The sequence below is a fragment of the Xenopus tropicalis genome, chromosome 5 (genome assembly GCF_000004195.4).
Source record: "Xenopus tropicalis strain Nigerian chromosome 5, UCB_Xtro_10.0, whole genome shotgun sequence".
NCBI classification, from domain to species: Eukaryota; Metazoa; Chordata; class Amphibia; order Anura; family Pipidae; genus Xenopus; species Xenopus tropicalis.
The window spans coordinates 93,360,905-93,383,740 of NC_030681.2; the positions used below are offsets into that span (position 1 = coordinate 93,360,905).

At 35.9% G+C, this 22,836-nt stretch overlaps 1 protein-coding gene across 3 annotated transcripts in view; it reads right to left on the reverse strand.

The window, feature by feature from the left end:
• col19a1 (collagen, type XIX, alpha 1) overlaps positions 1 to 22,836 on the reverse strand; it is a 367,958-nt gene that overhangs the window by 19,141 nt on the left and 325,981 nt on the right. For all 3 annotated transcript variants that reach the window (XM_031902344.1, XM_031902343.1, XM_031902345.1), the window contains 4 exons: positions 21,884 to 21,919; positions 21,699 to 21,743; positions 15,269 to 15,448; positions 8,237 to 8,303 (listed from right to left, as the gene is read on the reverse strand). In XM_031902344.1, the coding sequence (XP_031758204.1) occupies positions 8,237 to 8,303; positions 15,269 to 15,448; positions 21,699 to 21,743; positions 21,884 to 21,919 (328 nt within the window). The remainder of the gene's footprint in view (positions 1 to 8,236; positions 8,304 to 15,268; positions 15,449 to 21,698; positions 21,744 to 21,883; positions 21,920 to 22,836) is intronic.

Sequence of the window (22,836 nt, forward strand, 5' to 3'; positions counted from 1 at the left end):
ACGCAAGAAATTGTGTGAGATAAATGCGACAAATTGCAACATTTTTAGGCGATTTTCTGAAATGTCATAAAAACCAATAACTTTAGGAAAGCTCTGCAGATTGGTACTTTGGTGTAGAAAGGACTCTTTACCCTTGTTGGATTTGTCAGAATGTGTACTTTCCAAAAATATATGGTTTTGTGGGGGTCACTGTATGGTTAGGGGAAGTTTTGGCACATAATACACTGACAGGGGGCTCTGTGTGCAAAAGCTGAGCTGGCAGGCGAGAAATCCTTATGCGCTATTTTCATTTTGGGTTCAGTACATACCGCAGACTTTGGTATATCTATGCATATTGGGCATCAAACTGTTCAGTAGACCTCCGGTGTTCCTTTTTGGGGTGATTTGTCTTTATCTGATCTTTATCAAGAAATTGTGAGAGATAAATGCGGCAAATTGCAACATTTTTATGCGATTTTCGAAAATGTCATATAAATCTGCAAACTTAGGAAAGCTTTACAGCTTGGTACTTTGTAGCAATAAGAAATATTTACCCATTATAGATTCGGGGGGATGTGTATTTTCCAAAAATATATGGCTTTCTGGGGTGAATGTACTTTTTTTGTAGCATTATCCCACATAAAGGATGTAAATGTGTTGATTTTGCAGGAGCTGAAATGATAGATCATATGGGGGTATGTTCCCATTGGGGCCCCTACATGCCACATACTTAGGTAAACCTATACATATTGGGCATCAAACTGTTCAGTGGACCCCTGGCGTTCAAATTTAGGGTGTTTTATCTTGGTACCTAACACTATGTGGGAGATAAGATGCTGCAAAGTGGAAGCTTTGAGGGGATTTTTGGAAATGTCATCAAAATTGCTAACTTTAGAAAAGCTGTGCGGCTTGGTACTTTGGAGTAGAAAGACATGGGTACCCATTTTAGATTCGGGGGAATGTGTACTTTCCAAAAATATATGACTTTCTGGGGTGAGCGTACTTTTTTGTAGCTTTATCCCACATATAATGATGTAAATGTGTTGATTTTGCATGAGCTGAAATGACAGAAATGACAGTATATATGGGGGTATGTTCACATTGGGGCCCCTACATGCCACATACTTAGGTAAACCTATACATATTGGGCATCAAACTGTTCAGTGGACCCCTGGCGTTCAAATTCAGGGTGTTTTATCTTGGTACCTAATGCTATGTGGGAGATAAGATGCTTCAAAATGGAAGCTTTGAGGGGATTTTTGGAAATGTCATCAAAATTGCTAACTTTAGAAAAGCTGTGCGGCTTGGTACTTTGGAGTAGAAAGACATGGGTACCCATTTTAGATTCGGGGGAATGTGTACTTTCCAAAAATATATGGCTTTCTGGGGTGAGCGTACTTTTTTGTAGCTTTATCTCACATATAATGATGTAAATGTGTTGATTTTGCAGGAGCTGAAATGACAGAAATGACAGTATATATGGGGGTATGTTCACATTCGGGCCCCTACATGCCACATACTTGGGTAAACCTATACATATTGGGCATCAAACTGTTCAGTGGACCCCTGGTGTTCAAATTCAGGGTGTTTTATCTTGGTACCTAATGCTATGTGGGAGATAAGATGCTGCAAAGTGGAAGCTTTGAGGGGATTTTTGGAAATGTCATCAAAATTGCTAACTTTAGAAAAGCTGTGCGGCTTGGTACTTTGGAGTAGAAAGACATGGGTACCCATTTTAGATTCGGGGGAATGTGTACTTTCCAAAAATATATGACTTTCTGGGGTGAGCGTACTTTTTTGTAGCTTTATCCCACATATAATGATGTAAATGTGTTGATTTTGCAGGAGCTGAAATGACAGAAATGACAGTATATATGGGGGTATGTTCACATTGGGGCCCCTACATGCCACATACTTAGGTAAACCTATACATATTGGGCATCAAACTGTTCAGTGGACCCCTGGCGTTCAAATTCAGGGTGTTTTATCTTGGTACCTAATGCTATGTGGGAGATAAGATGCTTCAAAATGGAAGCTTTGAGGGGATTTTTGGAAATGTCATCAAAATTGCTAACTTTAGAAAAGCTGTGCGGCTTGGTACTTTGGAGTAGAAAGACATGGGTACCCATTTTAGATTCGGGGGAATGTGTACTTTCCAAAAATATATGGCTTTCTGGGGTGAGCGTACTTTTTTGTAGCTTTATCTCACATATAATGATGTAAATGTGTTGATTTTGCAGGAGCTGAAATGACAGAAATGACAGTATATATGGGGGTATGTTCACATTCGGGCCCCTACATGCCACATACTTGGGTAAACCTATACATATTGGGCATCAAACTGTTCAGTGGACCCCTGGTGTTCAAATTCAGGGTGTTTTATCTTGGTACCTAATGCTATGTGGGAGATAAGATGCTTCAAAGTGGAAGCTTTGAGGGGATTTTTGGAAATGTCATCAAAATTGCTAACTTTAGAAAAGCTGTGCGGCTTGGTACTTTGGAGTAGAAAGACATGGGTACCCATTTTAGATTCGGGGGAATGTGTACTTTCCAAAAATATATGACTTTCTGGGGTGAGCGTACTTTTTTGTAGCTTTATCCCACATATAATAATGTAAATGTGTTGATTTTGCAGGAGCTGAAATGACAGAAATGACAGTTCATATGGGGGTATGTTCACATTGGGGCCCCTACATGCCACATACTTAGGTAAACCTATACATATTGGGCATCAAACTGTTTAGTGGACCCCTGGCGTTCAAATTCAGGGTGTTTTATCTTGGTACCTAATGCTATGTGGGAGATAAGATGCTTCAAAGTGGAAGCTTTGAGGGGATTTTTGGAAATGTCATCAAAATTGCTAACTTTAGAAAAGCTGTGCGGCTTGGTACTTTGGAGTAGAAAGACATAGGTACCCATTTTAGATTCGGGGGAATGTGTACTTTCCAAAAATATATGACTTTCTGGGGTGAGCATACTTTTTACTAGCTTTATCCCACATATAATGATGTAAATGTGTTGATTTTGCAGAAGCTGAAATGACAGAAATGACAGTATATATGGGGGTATGTTCACATTCGGGCCCCTACATGCCACATACTTGGGTAAACCTATACATATTGGGCATCAAACTGTTCAGTGGACCCCTGGTGTTCAAATTCAGGGTGTTTTATCTTGGTACCTAATGCTATGTGGGAGATAAGATGCTTCAAATTGGAAGCTTTGAGGGGATTTTTGGAAATGTCATCAAAATTGCTAACTTTAGAAAAGCTGTGCGGCTTGGTACTTTGGAGTAGAAAGACATGGGTACCCATTTTAGATTCGGGGGAATGTGTACTTTCCAAAAATATATGACTTTCTGGGGTGAGCGTACTTTTTTGTAGCTTTATCCCACATATAATAATGTAAATGTGTTGATTTTGCAGGAGCTGAAATGACAGAAATGACAGTTCATATGGGGGTATGTTCACATTGGGGCCCCTACATGCCACATACTTAGGTAAACCTATACATATTGGGCATCAAACTGTTCAGTGGACCCCTGGCGTTCAAATTCAGGGTGTTTTATCTTGGTACCTAATGCTATGTGGGAGATAAGATGCTTCAAAGTGGAAGCTTTGAGGGGATTTTTGGAAATGTCATCAAAATTGCTAACTTTAGAAAAGCTGTGCGGCTTGGTACTTTGGAGTAGAAAGACATGGGTACCCATTTTAGATTCGGGGGAATGTGTACTTTCCAAAAATATATGACTTTCTGGGGTGAGCGTACTTTTTACTAGCTTCATCCCACATATAATGATGTAAATGTGTTGATTTTGCAGAAGCTGAAATGACAGAAATGACAGTTCATATGGGGTATGTTCACATTGGGGCCCCTACATGCCACATACTTAGGTAAACCTATACATATTGGGCATCAAACTGTTCAGTGGACCCCAGGCATTCATATTTAGGGTGTTTTATTTGGTTACTTTATGACCTGTAGGAGATAAGATACTATAGACTAGAAGCTTTGAAGCGATTTTTAAAAAAAATCACAAATTTTGATAAAAACCAATAACTTTAGGAAAGCATTGCGACTTGATAGTTTGGAGTAGACAGACAGTTGTGCCTATTCTGTATTCCCCAGAATCTGTTCTTTCCAAAAATGTACAATTTTCTGGGATAAACCTTCTGTTAGTGGAATTTTGGCCTTGAAATCCAAAGTATGCAGTTTTTTTGGAGCAGTGCTTTGGGAATTTGGTAGTGTACTGCTGGGAGTTTTTGACCTATACAAGTGAGAAATCTCCATAAAACTATATATATTTGGTATTGGCACGTTCAGGAGACATGGGACTTTCCAAATCAGTTGTATATTCGTGCATAAAATAATTTTTGTTTCTAGTATGTGTGATTATATTATGGAAAATTTGATTTTTTTTGCATTTTTAGACATTTAGAAGCCTATATCTTGTTACAGAATTGGAATTACACAAAAATTCTACCATATTTTGAAAGCTTAGGTTGTTCTGAAAAAAACGATATATTGTTTTCCTTGGTAAACTAAAAGTCCCCCCGAGGAAAGGCCCCTAAAGTGAAACAGTGCAAAATGTTCAAAAACTGTCTGGCAATACAAGTTCCGCTTTGACCAAAATGGCTGGCAGTAAAAGGGTTAAACATGCAAGTGCTCTACTCAGGATTGTGTCCACTTTTCAGTTTATAACAAATTTTGAAAAACACTTTCTTTACTCATTCTCTTAACCAAGTAAAATAAAAATAACAATTATGGCAATAAGGACCAAGTATACAGGTATGGGACCTGTTATCTGGAATACTTGGAGCTTGTGATTTACTGGGTAAGGGATCTTTCTGTATTTGGATTTCCATAGCTTAAGGGGCACATTTACTAACCCACGAACGGGCCGAATGCGTCCGATTGGGTTTTTTTCGTAATGATCGGTAATTTTGCGATTTTTTTTCGTATCTTTTGCGATTTTTTCTGCGTCTTTACGATTTTTGCGTAAAAACGCGAGTTTTTCGTAGCCATTACGAAAGTTGCGCAAAGTCGCGATTTTTTCGTAGCGTTAAAACTTGCGCCTATAAAAGTGTTAACGCTATGAAAAAATCGTGACTTTGCGCAACTTTCGTAATGGCTACGAAAAACTCGCGTTTTTACGCAAAAATCGTAAAGACGCCGAAAAAAACGAAAAAAATACGAAAAAAATCGCAAAATTACCGAAAAAGTCGCAAAATGTTCGTTTCCAATCGGAATTTTTCCAATTCGGATTCGAAATCGTGTCTTAGTAAATCAGCCCCTAGGTGTACTAGAAATCAATTCAACATTAAATAAACCCAATAGAATAAGGACTAATTATATCTTAGCTGGGATCAAGTGCAAGGTACTGTTTTATGATTACAGAGAAAAAAGAAATTATATTTAATGTTTTGATTAAAATGGAGTCTATGTGAGATGGTCTTACTGTAATTTGGAGTTTTCTGGATAATGTGTTTCCGGATAATAGTTCCCATACCTGTATCAGTTGATGCTGGCATGATAATGCCAGGCTTTACAGAAGCTAACAAAGAGTTACGTTTTATTTTTATTCTCTTGGACAGAAATCTAGGCATAGGTGAAATGGATGCTACTCTTCACCCTTCCTTGTTACTGAATTATTATAGCACATTTCATATATATTATATATAAGAAAAGCTTATGTATCTAGCATGACAAATAAATGTGAGAAATTTAAGTTTGAATTCTTGGTGTTTTTAAAGTACAGTAGATACAAGCAGGTAATTATAACCAGTGAAGGCTGAACCAGGGTTGATATTTCCATGCGTTGACCCAGTTGAAGAATTTTCTTTAAAGGTGCATGATAAGAATGACATTACAAGACCCTCATTTTTAAATTTAGTTCGTTGGCTGACTACAGTCAGGTATGAAAGCAATTGATTTCTGTTAATTTACTCAAAACTGGTTTTGAGCAACATTCATTAAATCAATGCCTGAAGCTGTAATTACCTGCTATTAAAATGCTTTTAGAGATAACTGTTTAGCACTTGGCTCAGCATTATTGAGTTATTTCTTTAATGTGCTACCAGAGTTGTCAATTAGTTGCACTGAGCAGTGCGTTTTCCAAGGCTGCAAAAATGAGCAGCTATTCGAAGCTTTTAAAAAATGTCTTCATATCACAGAACTTTTGACCAAGTAGATTAATTGACTGAAACAACCGATAAGGATAGTCAGAATATTCTACTAAGTTTTATTTCGATTGGGAATTGTATCTTATTTCACCCAGCAAAAGCAATCATCCAAAATAGGTTTTAAAGAATTGTGCGCTTAAATAGCAAAGTAACTTTTCTAACTTCCAGTCATAACTTTGAACCATGAATGGCCATGAATGCTGTGTGAAGAGCAAAATGTTATATGATTTGATTTATAACTCATTCAGATACAGGAGGTGCCAGTATGCAGCCTTATGACCTTTTATTAGATTAGTGCACAATGCAAAATAAGTTTTTTTCTATGATTTTAATAACCTAACCTTTACACAGCTCAGTCAGAGATGGGCACCCTATGGTTTACCAGTCGGTGCTGAACTGGCTGTTAGAGCTTGTTAGAAAAATGTACAGTGTTTCACAGGTTATTCGCCATGGGAATGGACTGAGAATAATGCAAGATCTAACTCTGAAAACCACCTGCAGCATTACTGTACTACAAAAGATGAATGTTGGAAAAGTGGAATTTTTCAAATGAATTCAGTATTTTCCAATTTAAAGGTCTATAGTATTTCAGAATATCAGTTCCTTTTGGTATTGTTATACAACTGAACACTTCTCTTTAAAGTCATTCCCACTACAGTTACATTCTCTTTAATGATAGCGGTTAAGTAGTCAATAAGACATAATCTGGCAGAAGTGCAGTATTTTCATATAGTTGTGCAGCTGCCTATGGAAGACGTTTCTCTGCAATGGTTTTTTTAGGATCCTCTTACAAGAACAGTTACATAATCTCTATAATTTGCTCTTGTTTTCTTTTTAACATATTTATATTATTTATTTTTAAACTATTATTTATTCAAACTATTATCCATTTGCAGACTATCTTCATTACATAATACTCTGGCTATTACATTTCTTGCATGCTTATCTGGTAAAACTGCAGTTGATGCATTTTATGTAACTTTTTATGCAACTTTGAGCATTAGACTTCCAATAATGCGCTGTTAGTTCTCACGCCTCCTCAGTATTATTACTGGCACAACCTCTTGTATAATGATTGCACTCCCCTGTATGACCCCTGGATGAAGCCATAAATTAATGCCAGACCTGAAATGTGAGGCACAAGATCTGAATGTTACTTCATAGCCATGAAAGGGAGCTCAACCACAGCAAAATATCAGCAAAAGTGCTGACTGATCCACTTACAGTTAATTATGGAGTTTTTATGCATATAGACATGATTACCTATATTGGGAAATCAACAATGGACAGCAGATGCCTCAGATTAGTGTAAGCCTCAGAAGATTAGCCAGTTCTTGCTAATGGGGGGGGGGGAGGGCATAGCTATTTATCAAATAAAGCAATGAGCTTGGGTTCTGTTGGCAGATAAGGAGACTTGAGGAAACAATACAGTAGCTGGTTGCCAGAAGAAGGTATTAATCTTGCTTCATATGGAATTAAGCATTGCTTGAGTAAACAATGTTATTATTATAGTGTCCACCTAATCCTCTATTACTTTAAATATCTTGGCAGTACTATGCAAAGTTCTAATATAAAAGGACCACAATGGATTAAAGGGATGGATCACTTTTAAATTAACTTTTAAAATGTCATATAATGTCCTATTCCTAGAAACTTTGCAATCTTCGTTATTTATTTTTTTTTTTAAAAAAAAATATTTTGGGTTTAGATCCCCTTTAAGGCACATTTGATACTACATTTGCTTTTTTTTTTTGTTCTTAATTCAAATTTTGTCTTTGTGTCGTTAGTTTAAAATCTCTAAACTGAAATCATATTTTGTTCCTAAAACTGTGTTTATCTGTAAATGTGATTTTAAGCGCAAGTTAATTAATTTGTATGCAGATAACAGAGTGCTGCATATTAATATCTGACCAGAGGCTGCAGTAAAACTAGTGTTTTGTCTTTGCTATACAAATGCTAATTGCAGAAATACTTAAATTCCCACTGATTAATGGAGAAACTCTAACAGATTTAGGATGGACAGTTGGTGAGTCTTCCCAGGAAAGTTACATTTAGGTTACAAAGATTTGTCTTACCTTCAAATATTCTTAAAACTTCTTGTTTAATATATTTTTTCATTTCTTCAAATAAAATGTTCTCAGTCTGAAATAAAGGACATTTTGGTCATTTACATGAATGCACAAAATTGCAATATTTTAGATGCTAAACTAAACAGTTTAGAAGGTCTTTTATCTGTAATAAATAAATAAATAAATACAGGTATGGGATCCCTTATCCGGAAACCCATTATCCAGAAAGCTCCGAATTACGGAAAGCCCGTCTCCCCTAGACCCCATTTAATCAAATAATTCAGAATTTTGAAACTAATTTCCTTTTTCTTTGTAATAATAAAACAGAACCTTGTAATTGATCCCAACTAACATATAAATCATCCTTATTGGAAGCAAAACAATCCTATTGGCTTTGATTAATGTTTTATTAATTTTTTAGTGGACTTAAGGTATGTAGATCCAAATTACGGAAAGACCCCTTATCCGGAATACCCTTGGTCCCGAGCATTTTGGATAATGGGTCCTATACCTGTATTGCATATAGACATTGTTGTCATGATAGGCCTTCATTCTCCTGGACTATTTAATATATATATATATATATAGATAGATAGAGAGAGAGAGAGAGAGAGAGAGAGAGAGAGAGGGGGGGGGGGGAGTGTCTTAAAAAACACATGTAAAGGGAAATGTCCCCACTGGTTAGTAACAAATAGAAAAAAATGGTCATTCAACAGCAGCAACAGCAGTTTTTAAACTTACTGCTTTCACCTGTTTTAAATGGTTGCACAGACTATAAACTAAGGGGCTGATTTACTAATCCACGAATCTGAATCCGAATGGGAAAAATTCGGATTGGAAACGAACATTTTGCGGCTTTTTTTATATTTTTTTTCCGATTTTTTTGTCGCCGTTACGACTTGCGCAAATTGTTGCGACTTTTTCGTAGCCATTACATTTTGCTCGTATATTGTCGTGACTTTTTTGTATTGAGCGCTCATAAACGGCGGGCAAAACTTTCAGACTTTGCATGATTTTGGAAGCCTCCCATAGGACTCAATGGCACTCTGCAGTTCCAATCTGGCCCAAGGAAAGTCACGATACTGGAGCTTGAATGAATCTGAAACTTTCGTACTCGGCGCGACGGCTACGAAGAAGGTGCGACAATTCGCGCAAGTCGTAACATTACGAAAAAGTCGCGACAATTTACGAAAAAGTCGTATCGGCTACGAAAAAGTTGCGACAATTTACGAAAAAAAATCGCAAAATACCGATCATTACGAAAAAAACGCATTTGGGCGCTTTTCGGACGTTTGTGGATTAGTAAATGTGCCCCTAAGTATTTGTATACCAGTTAAGTTGGGAGCACACAGACCACAGGATAAAAAAAAAAATTATAAAAATGGTCATTTTTTTTTGCAGGAATTGGAGTCTATGGGCATTTTTTCTCGACGCTCATCTCTAATTGCATTGATGTTGCCCTAACAGTTTCAGGTTGGGAAACATTTTTTACTTTGGCTCATCAACTGTGTTGAGGCTGAACATCCATTAAGGAATTCATGCAACAGGCCAGGTGACTCCATTAGTATAAAAATATAACTGACAATTTATAGGACCTCTTGAAACACTTATACAGATTGGGTTTAGGTATTATTAGATTTCGATTGTTTGGTAACGGCTGAAAAAACACATATTAGTGTATACAAATAAATGGCATGTTCTATGCAAATCCCTCTGCCTAAAACATGTAATATATTCTAGGGGATCATGGAGAATGTTTTCATAACCATAGTGGTCTCTGTGAGACCCCATGATACGCTGTAGTGCTAATGAGCAAGCACTGGGCAAAAATATGGAAGTCTGAATTCTGGGATAATTTCTTTGGTGGCACTATGTTGATAGAAAGTAGTCAGTAGTTTCCCCTGAGAGTAAGATCACAATTCCCAAAGTTTTATCTGTTTTTAATCACTAGCTCAAGGCATGCAGTCAACTATTTAAGCCAATTTCACCTGGATATTTATTCAGTATCTGTATAGTATAAAGCACCAGGCTAGTGGGTTGGCACATGTCCTTCTACTGTCCATTGCATATTATCTAAATACAGCTAATCATATCTATATGCAAAAAAAACCTGTAATTAGCTGTAAGTGGCTTTTCATTGAGGTAAAACATGTGAATACAGGTGGGTACAACTACTTTACAAAACACTAACCTCATTTACTGTATGTTAAAAATTAAACAGGATGTTTAGGTATAAAAGGTAGTGATGAGCGAATTTTTTCGCCAGGCATGGATTCGCATCAAATTTCCGCATTTTGCCATTGGCAAATTGTTCCACGAAAATTCGGTGTATGTAAAACATTTTTGTCGCACGTCAAATTGGATGCAGTCGTGGGACAAAAGGCGTGGGCATGTCAAATTGCCCGTGGTCACGTCAAACAAGGGGGTGGTCACGCCAAACAAGGGGGTGGTCACGCCAAACAAGGGTGGGCAACAAAAAAAGACGCGGGCGACAAAAAAATTGTGCGACAAATGCGTTTCGCAAATTTTTCGGCGCTTCACAAATTTTATGGCGAAGCGGGACAGATTCGCTCATCACTAATAAAAAGCTCACATCTATAGCACCATGCAGACGTTCAGTGTACATACAAGTGTACATACTTGGATATAATACTATATATTTTTCAGCCAAGAGAACACATTTTGTAATTAAGAACCATTTACTGTTAAAGTAATGCCTTTTCTAAATAAGCTATAAAAAATTCCTGGAGTTTAGTCGTGCACTGTAGAATCTGCATTTTCTGAGAAAATAACACACGTTCCAGAAACAAATGTTTCCTTGAACACTTTTCCTGCTGCATTTAACAAAGTAACCATTCTATATTCTGCGTGTTTGCTCTAAAGATGTCATTTACATGAAATCTGCCTTCTGGTGCATTAAATTGGCCACTGCAGACCAAATGCAGATGCACAACAAAAGTTGTCATAGAAACAATTGATAGCAGGTAAAGAAAACTGTATAGGCTGAATGGAAAAAGAGTGCATGAAACAGCAGCACAACATAAACAGCTTTCTCTGTATTGTCAGCATTGATCACTGCTGATGATTGCTTTAAAGCCAGACCTCTGATAGCCAAGGGTTACACAGAAGATATCTTGGTTTTTTAGTAATTACTTTGGAAAGCCACAAGGAAAATCGTAAATGCATTTCTGCTGTATTGTCTCTTGGTTGAATGCTTAATTTTAGCTCTGTTCCAAAAATCAAAATATTAAGCACTTTACTCTGCAATGTACAAAGATTGCCCCTGATCAGATCAGTTTTGTGAGGATGTATTGTATTAGATCAAATTATCATCGTTTTTCTATTTACATTTGTTACAGGGTTTCTGAGAAGGAAGAAAATAAATGACAAATGCTCACTAGGGACAAAAGGAGCTGAACAGATCATTACATAAGAGAAACATTGAAAGCTACAATGAAATCAACAGAGAGACCAACATCAAGCACATTATCACATATCTGCCTCAAATTGCTTTTTTCTCTTGGTACACTCTGACCCTAGTAAAACCTCGGTGTACCCCTAATATGTCCAATGTTGGCCATGCATGGGCAAATTATATTGGCTAAAATGTAATCTGCTTAAACAGAATAGCCTTCATAAGTGGGCATCTGCCAAAATGGCAGCATAGGCATTTCCAATGAACCAGTCAGTGAACCAATATGGTTCCACTGCTATGAATCGTAACAGTTCTCTTTTTACTTTCTACTGATCACTAGTAAATTTTTCCCACATCTAAATAGGAAATTGCATTTATCTGATTGACCGAAACATTACATGGACTGTGCAGTCCCATTCCTAAACCATCACACATATTAAATTGCCCATCCCACTTTTCTTTCCAGCCAAATGCCTTTTGCTTTAAAGTTAAATTGGTCTGTTAGATTTATTTGCAGAACATCAGTTTCAACAGAAATATTCTATTCCAATGTTTTTAATTTCAATCATACATTTTCAACCACTTTTTTAACTTCACTTCATTTCAAGGCTATACCTTGTTTTGGAGGGACAGAGGCAATAGAAAGGAGGGGACAATTTGATCCAGGGACTGGTCTGATTGCCATCTTGGAGTCAGGAAGGAATTTTTCCCCCTTTGTGACAAATGAGAGAGGCTTAAGATAGTTTTTTTTTGCCTTCCTCTGGATCAACTAGCAGTTAGGCAGGATATATATGGGCATTAAGGTTGAACTTGATGGACATTAGTGATGGACGAAATAATTCGACATAAAAAAAAATTAGTTGCGTGCGTACTTTTTTTGCCGTGCACGTCATTCACTCATGACTAATGGACACTTACTATGTTACTATGTTACCCTGTCTATATTACTGAATGCTAATATTTTATATTGGAAGACAGGGAACCTTGCTCAGAATTTAATTGCTCATTAATAATAGGCATTTCCAATATCAATGGAAACTGGCAAAGGAGTCCATACAGTACTCATTACTGCTTCAACAGGAATGTGTTGGTGCTGATAAATACTGAATAGGGAAGAAGAAAAATGAGTGGGAACTTTAAGAATGGCATCTTATACACAGACTGCATATATGCAGATTTTAGTTTACCCTTGGAAATGAGATTATATAGTAATATTTCATAATATACTCTGCGGTTGTCAGGCCATTACCAGTGAGCAGTCTACATTTAGTGATGTTATCTTTCTTTGTTTTTCTTGTTATCTATCTGGTATAGGTAGTGAATTCATTATCCAGAAACCTATTATTCAGAAAGCTCCTAAATATGGGAGTACCAGTTCCCATGGGGTGCTGTTAAATAATCAATGGTTCTTTATTTTTTACTGTTTCGCTTCGCATCTACTAATATGATTATAAATAGGTTTAGATGACTCCTATTGTTTTATTTGTAAAAGCATGGTGCTCCACATTAGGGAAAGATCAGATATCCAGAAAACCCCAGACCCCACATATTCTGGACAAAAGATTCTATACCCGCACTGCATGTCATGCTGTACCATTTAGAAGCACCACTGTTTTATGCTTTAGAGATATCTATATTTTCCTTTACTTTATTCTATAAATAAGATGTTTCTGAATGGGTAGAAGAGGGTATATTTTCCCTGTCAGTTATCTTAGTTTACACTGTAGATACTTTCAGAAATTGTTTGTACCTGCCAGTCAAGCAAACTTTTATATAAAACTTGGAAAGAAAATCTTTTAAATATCTGTTGTCCTAAATGCTTCGGAATCTATGAATACACATTAACCATTCATTTGAAAATTCTAAGAAACAGTATAATTTTCCTTTTGCATGAATGCTTGCATTCTTTTAGATCCAAGCAGATGATGTGTAAAAAATATAATAAGGAAAAAAATGTATATTTCTTTTTTATAACTGAAAAAAATAAAACCAGAGCTTAAAAAGATAAATATTAGGTTTATGGTATGAGAAAACAGCAGAATGAAATCTTGCAAGTTTAAGGAAAGCCACAGAAACACCAGCTATGGTTTACTTCATACAAAATGAAATTCTAAAAATGATGGCTGCCTTTAAGGCAGTAATTATACTTTGAAGTGAAATGGTTAAAGAGCTGTCCCATTAGGGATAGTTAAGGTCTGGAATTGAAGAAAACTGATCTCTACTATCAAAGGCCACAGACTAGTCAAGCAGAATAAGTGAGGAATAGATTTTATAGCTGGAGGCCATTGAACAACTTTGAACAATCAGTTTAAATAGAATAAAAAATACTAAGTCAGAAAGGAGACTACAATAATGGGTACTAAGGATGGGTAGTATGTTTAAGAACATAATGGATTTCGCTGAGCTTGAAAATGTGTTAAACTGGAACACTCATTCTATAAAAATCGCACTGTTTTTGGCATTGTTCCATTCAGATGGCAATTATTTTGTAAATTTTTAAAATAAATACACAGATTGAAACATTAATAATGGGGATACAGGGCCTTGTTGAAGGACACTCTATAATCTGTGAAAGAAATTGGGTATGTACAAAGGCATTAACACCCAAAATGCATTTCTCCATTTATAAATTACATACACAAATTATACTATTATAAAATATACTTTAGAGTCTCTAATGTTTATGTTCTTCTTCTGTTACAGAGCCAGCTTATCAACTCAACATTTCATTTTGTTTGTATGTCAATTACAAATGAATTGTACACTAATGCTGTAATTAACACTTTGTGCAGGAAGTGACACCACTCCACACAAATACCAGTAAGGGTATTTGGGCCTTGTAAAATCTATCAAGTCTTGTGTATACTAAAAATATTCAATTGCTTTTTCAATATAGAAATCATTGACTGTAAACCCAGCATGTTAAACTTATAAAAAGTATATTTATTTAATCTTGTCTATTCATAAAAATCAATTCATTACCAAGTTACCTCTATAATTGTATCTTAAGAAACTCAGCCAGGTTAAAGGGGCAGAATATGAGTTCAACGAAGGGCTTGGAGGGCTTTTTGTTAGTTCTTGACTTAAACAGGGCAATCAGGGATATTAAAACTACTCCATGTTTGGTTCTTGTGAGGTAGATAATTAGATCACCATTGCGCAGATAATCCTACTGCATTCCGGTTCTTCTAACAAAACAGTTGCAACAAAAGGGGAGGGAGGAGGTTGCATGGACCAAACATGAAGTAGGTTCAGTTTCCCTGTTAGCCCAGTCTAGCTCTAGAAAACAAAAAACAGCTTTTTCATGATACAAATAGCCAGAGTATGTTTAGCACAAGCCTTATTGATTGACATCATGCACAAGGGGATATGCTGCCCCTTTAATAAATTTTGTTATGAGGGAATTTTATATGTACAGTACCACTGTAGACTGAAATGTTATTAAGCATTCAAGCATTGCTTCATCTTGGGTAAGATATAGAGGTGGGCTAAAAAAGTTGTACTAAAACTACATAAGATGTATAAGAGGATATGGCAGGTTTTAATAAACTAAGAATATTTCTAAATAGATACATTATTTCTTTTAAGACAAAAATACACAAAGGAAATGGTAGCTATCTTACTGAAATTCCCGGTCGACCAGGTGGTCCAGGTTGCCCATCCTTTCCTGGATGTCCCTGGTATCCTCTGTCTCCAGGAGGTCCTTGTGGTCCCACAGTTCCCATATCTCCCTTATAGCCAGATGGCCCCGGTTTTCCTCTTTCTCCTTGTGGACCTTGATCACCCGGTATACCTGGGTCACCCTTTAAAATATTTCAAATATTTTGGTTAATACAGTTATGGGGGTTATAAAATTAAATAAAACATTAGAAAAATGGGGTTTACATAACATGCATTACTTTGAGAAAAGGGGGTCATGATTTCTTCTCCAGTATCTGTACCATTCCGTTTCCTATCAAGCCAAATATCCATATATGTATGGATATATATTTTTATTTACATGCCTGTTGTGTATATAGTGGTGTATTAGCCCTACACTGACATTAAGATTCATGTGAATATGGCACATATATCATTCAATGGAGTAAATACAAGAATCTTAGTGGCTGCTAGCAAACTTAGCCTTTAAGGGGTGGCTACATGGGCACAAAGAATTAGGTTTATCACAACGCAAGGAAAAATCTACAGGATAAAATAGCTAATGAACAACACCACATGCAGAGGATATAGAGTTGTCAGAAGTGGTGGAAATAAGGAAACAAGTGCAACATGGGGTCACTGGTGTCTGGAGAAAAGCAAATAAAAAGGTATTACTTATTTTTTCAAGAAAAGCTCATCATTGTATGATTTTTGATGATTTAGTACATTTCTCCTTATTTGCTTGCAATTTAAATAATTTAGATGCCTACTTTAATTCTGTTAAGCAACTTTTTGTAAAACTGTTGAAATGACCCAAGATTTTTACCTTTTCTTAAGCTTTTCTCTGCACCCTGTTTCTATAAAACCTATTTGCAGTTTTAAGTACATTTTTATATTTTTATAAAGCAAGGCTTTAAATTGAGCTTTACAAATAGCTGGTCTGTCTCTCTAATAGAATACAATATAGCGTTTTACACAAGTTATCCAGCCATGTTTATAACCTCTCAAAGCTTTTGTAGTTTTGCAGTCACATTATATTGTTATCTGCTCTTCCCTTTAGTTCCTGATTCCATTGTCTGTCAATACAGTTAAATACATTGCATTGAATTTGGGCTATATCAGAAGTATTTCATTCTATTTTCAGATTAGCAGTGAAGCATTTGAAATATTTAATTAGTGAAGCAACTGAAATAGTTGGGTTCTATGAAGGCTCTTAAATGGCAAGGCAGCATTCAGCTTGAGTGTTTTTGTATTTTATGTCCCACATGGAACATTGTGCACTTCTTCTGGTGATCTATTGTTTATTTTGTCTTTATGAAATGTTACAGTTGGTCAAAATCTTTGATTTTATCATGCTCAGTAAAAAATGTTTCATAGTTTTATGAATAGTTTCCCAAATAGCCTTCCAGCAGCTAAATAGCATAGAACCCCTGGCAGAGAACAACCCAATATAAAATTGCACTATATGCAGAAAATGTTATATTAACACTCACTGCACCTCAAATCTCCCTACCTCAGCTACATGATCTGTTAGACCTATATGAACAAAACAAAAGCCTTACCAATTTTCATAACAAACCATAAATTAGCTGTTTTGCAATATAGTTATAAATATAATTGGAAATCAGATTCTATTACCTATTTAGGCGCTAAAATTACCGTGCGCTATGAAGAGCTTTATGCCTAAAACTTTGTCCCATTACCTCAAAGTTAAAGTAAAAGTCAAACTCATCAAGTGGGGAGCTAACTCCATATTGTGGTTTGGGAGGACTGCGGCCCATTAGCTTAAAAAGTAAAAGCCAAACTTACCAAGTGGGAATCTCACTCTATATCGTGGTTTGGGAGGACTGTGGCAGTTAAAATGAACGTTCTACCATAGTTCTTGTACCACTTAGAGACGTATGCTATACCAATCCCCATACATTTTTTTAGAGATATACAGACAGATATATATGCTTTTGTTTGGGGAAATAAGAAACACGGAATTAATAAAAAAAGTCCTAATCGCCTTTATCTCCCAAGGAGGTTTAGGGGTCCTATCAGTCCAAAAATATTATGAAGCAGATACATACAATTTGCTCTATATAATCCAAATGCTTGGATTTGGTCTTAATCACATGACGTCTTATCCAAAACTACTACACTCACTATTGATATCTGTAGAAAGATGACTGTCAATTACAAATTGGCCTTACCTCATTCTCCAGTGACAGCAAAACTAGGCAACCCCCTCTTACCCCACTAAGCCAACCAGGTGAACAAACTTCTTTATTCAAGGTCTACAATATGATAGACCCAACCTCAAAAATGACCCTTACACTTGAGCAGGCAAATGCCAGGACCACAAGCTCTCAACTTCCCTTGTATATGTATTTTCAGATACGCACTTTTTAGACCCATTATTCAAAAGACTTAAGGAATAGCCCCTCATGTAATTTGAAGCATTCACTCTCCAGGTCTTACCCCAAAATGGTCTGATCTCAAAAGTTTACAAAATAATTAACAACTTCCCTCTTACTGTACATCAATTTAGAAACTTTCATATATTCAAAAATGGGAGACCATCCTAGAACAGGAACTACCATTAGGAGACTGGGTTTGCATATGGGACAATGCTAAGCAGGGGATAACCTGTACAAAATTTATAATAGCCTATATAGAAGATATTAATGGTCTGGTATCTTACCCCCAGGGTGTGACATGCCTGGAACCCTTATGGGAAGAGGTGCGAACAACTCATGCAAGCCAAAATAGAAATTGATATCCAGACCTTCCTACTTGGCAAACCTTGACCTTAGTACAAATTTCCATTGCACCAAAATGGAAGTCCAATGCTATTCCCACTAGCGCAGAGATAGACCGCAAAATATAAAGTAACCTAAAATTCAAATACAATATTGCCCTGCTGCAAAATAAAACCATACAATATTTAATGATCTGTACAGCCTGGGAAGTTTGCCATCTCTGGCGCCAAGAATCAGTTGCTTACAGCGTCTAACTCGTTGAAGTCCCTGCAAGACCAGGACCCAACCCTGCAATACACCAATGCCCATCCCACCCTACTGTGTCATTTACCCTTTTCTAATATGGTATCCTTGTGTTACTTTTTCCCCTTATGTTACTTAATATTATTTTTCTTATAATGCCTTACAAAGTAAGAATGATATCCCTAACTTTACTGTTAGTTAAATAAGATGCAAAAGTATGATTGGTCCAAACTCTTAACCTCAAATGGATAATATTTCATGTGATGTTTATATCTTGTTTTGTTTAAAAATCAATAAATATTAAATTTACAAAGATAATGCAATATATATATATATATATATATATATATATATATATATATATATATATATATATATATATATAATATATATATATATATATAAAATAAAAATAATAGCACTGAAGCTTTGTACTACACAGATGCACTGAAGTACACAATCGAAATGATTTTAGCTGTACTGCTTGCAGAGTTTATCCTTTCACCAAGCGAGGTAAAATAACTGCCCCAAGGACACATAAAAAACACAAGTAAGATTAGAATCCTGTGGCTATGATCAAACAATATCTAACTGAAAACAATGATTTTTCATTTTGTTTCTTCATTAGTTCTTTGACCAAGTCTCTTTTTAAATGTTAAATGTTATTAAAATTTAAGCCAATACATGCTTCTTCCCCTATATCATACTTCCACCATTTTATTCTCCCATTGTCTTTCCTTGTCCTATTCTCTTTTTTGTTTTTCTTCCTGATTACTGATTTTGTTAATGAAAAACCTTGTGTTTTTTTAATATCTTTATATTTAGGCTAGCACTTTTCACTTTAACCATAGTAGGGGATATGCTCTGCAATGAAAATGCCCAGGGAAGATTTTTCTCAAAAGGTGCATACAGAAAAGTTGCTCTAATACAAAGAGTTATAAGGGTTTTATCATACTGTAGATGTAATTATGGATGACAAATATTAGCTATGTTTGACCTATTGCCTTAAAGAACAATCCAGATTTGTACAATGTACTTCACATCTTCACTTCATCAAAGCTAGGTCACAAATCAGTGTTCTTCTAGCTGACAAGTACTTTCAAGTTTGTTTAAATGAAATTATATTGGTGAGGTGTTATGAATGTAGACATTTCTCCTACTTATACTAGGCATGTCTTCTTAGACTTGGCTGGTATATTTAAAAGAATGCATTCAGTATTACAGAAACAATGAGTATATTCATAATAAAAATGTATTTCATGTCAGTCACATCATATAGAACTTTAGAATATCATTTTGTATTTATATTATAGAATGGCCCTTCATTCAAATACTGTTAAAATAAATCGGTATAGGAAAAGAGACTTTGGTCAAATTTTATGAGGAAAAATGTTTTTGTGGTAATGTAAACGTATAATTTAAAAGTTAACAAAGGAATGTATCTGCAAACAAAAGGTCCGGTTTCAAATAAATAACCAGTGCCATTAAGGAAAGGCTGGGCTGAACCTGACACTAGTTAATCAGTTACATCTTGCAGGGCACAAAGTTGCTGGTACAGTGCATTGATGAGAGAGTTTAAAAATAATCATTTTATAATCTATAAAAACTGGGCTTGATGAAAAAAAAGTGACCCTGCTCCAATTGTGCTAATAAAAAATGCTAAAATCAAAATCTAGATATTTTTAATTAGCATAATTCTTATCTGCCTCAACATCTTTTTAAATCCCAAAAATTTAGTTTGCTTTGCTGAACTGCTCTAAAACTACTTAAATATTACCGGTGGGTACTTAAGCTGCCAAAAAAGACTGCTTGTTTGATTTTTTTTGTGATGAGGTAAGGAGTATTTATTGAGGAGACTACTGTGTACAAAGGATAGCAGAACCACTGCCACTAGGGATACACAAACACTGCTAATTACACATGCATCAGTGTGTTCAGTGTCATGAATTAATGAGTCATGAATTGGAGCCCAGGGAGTCACTAAGCTTTCTAATTTGGAGCATCCATCTCTACCGGCATCATTGTCAATAAAGAAAGAAATCAGACAACTCAAATAACACTTTTCAGAAAGAAACAAAATGGAAGCAAAACTTTAAAATCATTTCAAATTACTGAGGTTGAATTTGTCCTAATAATGTTAGTTTTCCATAGTGAAATTATTGTGGCATGTAAGTCACTGATTAGCTCATGTCTGAAAAAGGCCAACTCAGTTATCTTGCTGTCTAATCCTGCCCAGTTATTTAATAAGGGTACTTTAAACTCTTGTATTTATAAGACTTTGTTCTGGAGTAGTGTAATTCTGGGTTGATGAGGTTGGGGTGAAATCATCGTTTTAAAAAGGTGGTAATGTTATAATATACATAATAAGCAAAATAAGAGCTCAACTCGTATACATTTGCAGACCTACTCCTAGCTAAAGGCACTGTGCCATCACCAGTACCGGGTCAAGTTACATACAACATATTATGGCTGTTATTATATCCTGTGCATAAGCACTATGATAAATGTTGTATATATATATATATATATATATATATATATATATATACAGTCACATAACAGAGAATAAATGATGCCATACCAAAAGCTGCCCTCAGCATAGGTGTGTCCCATTGGATCTAGCTATAGTATATTTGCAATTAAAGACAAGACAATAAAAACATTATTTCCCATTACGTAACTGGACCAGTTGTAAATTATAGGGAATCCATTCCTTCTCCCCAGCATGGAGATGTCACAACAAAGTACAAGCAGACTTTTCCACCACTGTGCACTGATCAGCCATAGTGCTCCACTCCAAAGGACTAAGCAGGCTCACAGAACCAAAGACAGTGAGGCAGTGAGGTGTGGAAAAGCCAGCACAGTTAAGGCTGGCAAAGTAAACTGAAGGTGACAGCCACACGCTTCTCAGCTGCCTCAGTGTGTAATGCACCAATGCTGTTGTTAGAAGGAAGAGCCAAACATATAAAATGTTTGATTTTGGAAGGGGGCTAATACATGGGAATACAGAATGGTGGTCTTGCGGTTCATTCTGAAATATGCCTGAAACTGACTGTCTAATTTGTACCCTGTGTGGGTTATTTTACTTTCTGAAGATTTACTGTTGTTCTTTCTTGCATGTGTTTATTATGCTTTATTTCTGCAACTAGTACATTTGTTGAGGTTTGTTTAATTTTGCTGCAATTTTAATGATTCACTTCCTTTTTTATTACACATGCAGTACCTAGTGAGTTCTTGTATTACCAGCAATATATTTCCCCTTTACTGTACATTTTTTCTGTCCATTTTTAAGGTTTATAGCTAAATTTCCAAAAACGATTCTGCGATCAGTTAGCATTACTACGGATGGAGAATTGTCAATTATCTTCTAGGTTGGAAATTCTACTTTTGCTGCAGTTATCTGTAACAAGGAAAAATGAAAACATACACGTTCGCCTTTTGGGCCTCTGTCTCCTGGCCGTCCGGGGGCTCCCTGAAAAACAGAAGCTGTAATTTATTGAAAAGAATTTGGAAACACATTAAGAAGAGGAGGAAAAAATCGAACGTTGCAAACAAAATGTTATTGTTTGTTCACCGAAGTTATTACAAGCAATAAAATTAAACATGACTCACCACTGAACCTGGTAATCCATCATTTCCGTTCTTTCCCTAGAAATGATAGATCGGATTTTAGTAGCGAAATTGCATAGCATAGCTTCACATGAGCTTTAGATCATCAGTTTTTCTTCTTCATCAAAGTTTGAAGAAGCACACACTGTGTACCTAGAGTGGGTGATTATAGGTGCTATTTATCAAAGTCTGGAAGCTGCTAAAATGATACAAAGGCTGTTCAGGAAACAACTTACAATGTATTAAATATCTCACATTCTTTATCAGTCGCTTGATGCTAGGGTTGCAATTTTGCTGCAGCCCAGGGAAACGTATTTTAATTCCTTACTCTGATAGGATACAACAACAAAATGAAAACATGTTAGAATGTACTGCTATATGAGTACACCACTTTAAGATGTTGGGTTATAAATTGCCTGTATTACATATCTAACTTTGGGATATCATTCCACTGTAAAAAAAAAACTGAGAAAGAGAGAAACTGTGTAGTATGACAAACCTTATGGACCATATTGGACTTTAATTCATAGTTATACATAGTAACACAGCAATACATGTAGTGATTTTTACCTCTAGCATGACCAAGTTCAGTTTTACTTATATCAGTACATATGATGTTGGTCTTTCTAAACAGAGAGTGTGCTGCTTCATTTTACTAGAGTTCCCATTGCAAAGATCTCATTTGTGGGCCCTCACAGCTGTCAAAAGGAATCAGTGGCAGAGCTACCCTCAAGCAGGTAAACTTAAAACAAAGAAAACTGCAATCCAGAGACCTCCTCATTCATAAAGGAATTGAAGTGCGTATGATACAGAGCAGTTGATTGAAATGAGAGTTCTGCTTTAAAAATAATAGCAGATGAAAAATCTCACAGTGTGTCCCCTGCTCTGGTGGGCCATGGGCACCCATTTATTAGAACAACCATGACAGGGAATCCTCTTATAGCTACAAAGTTATA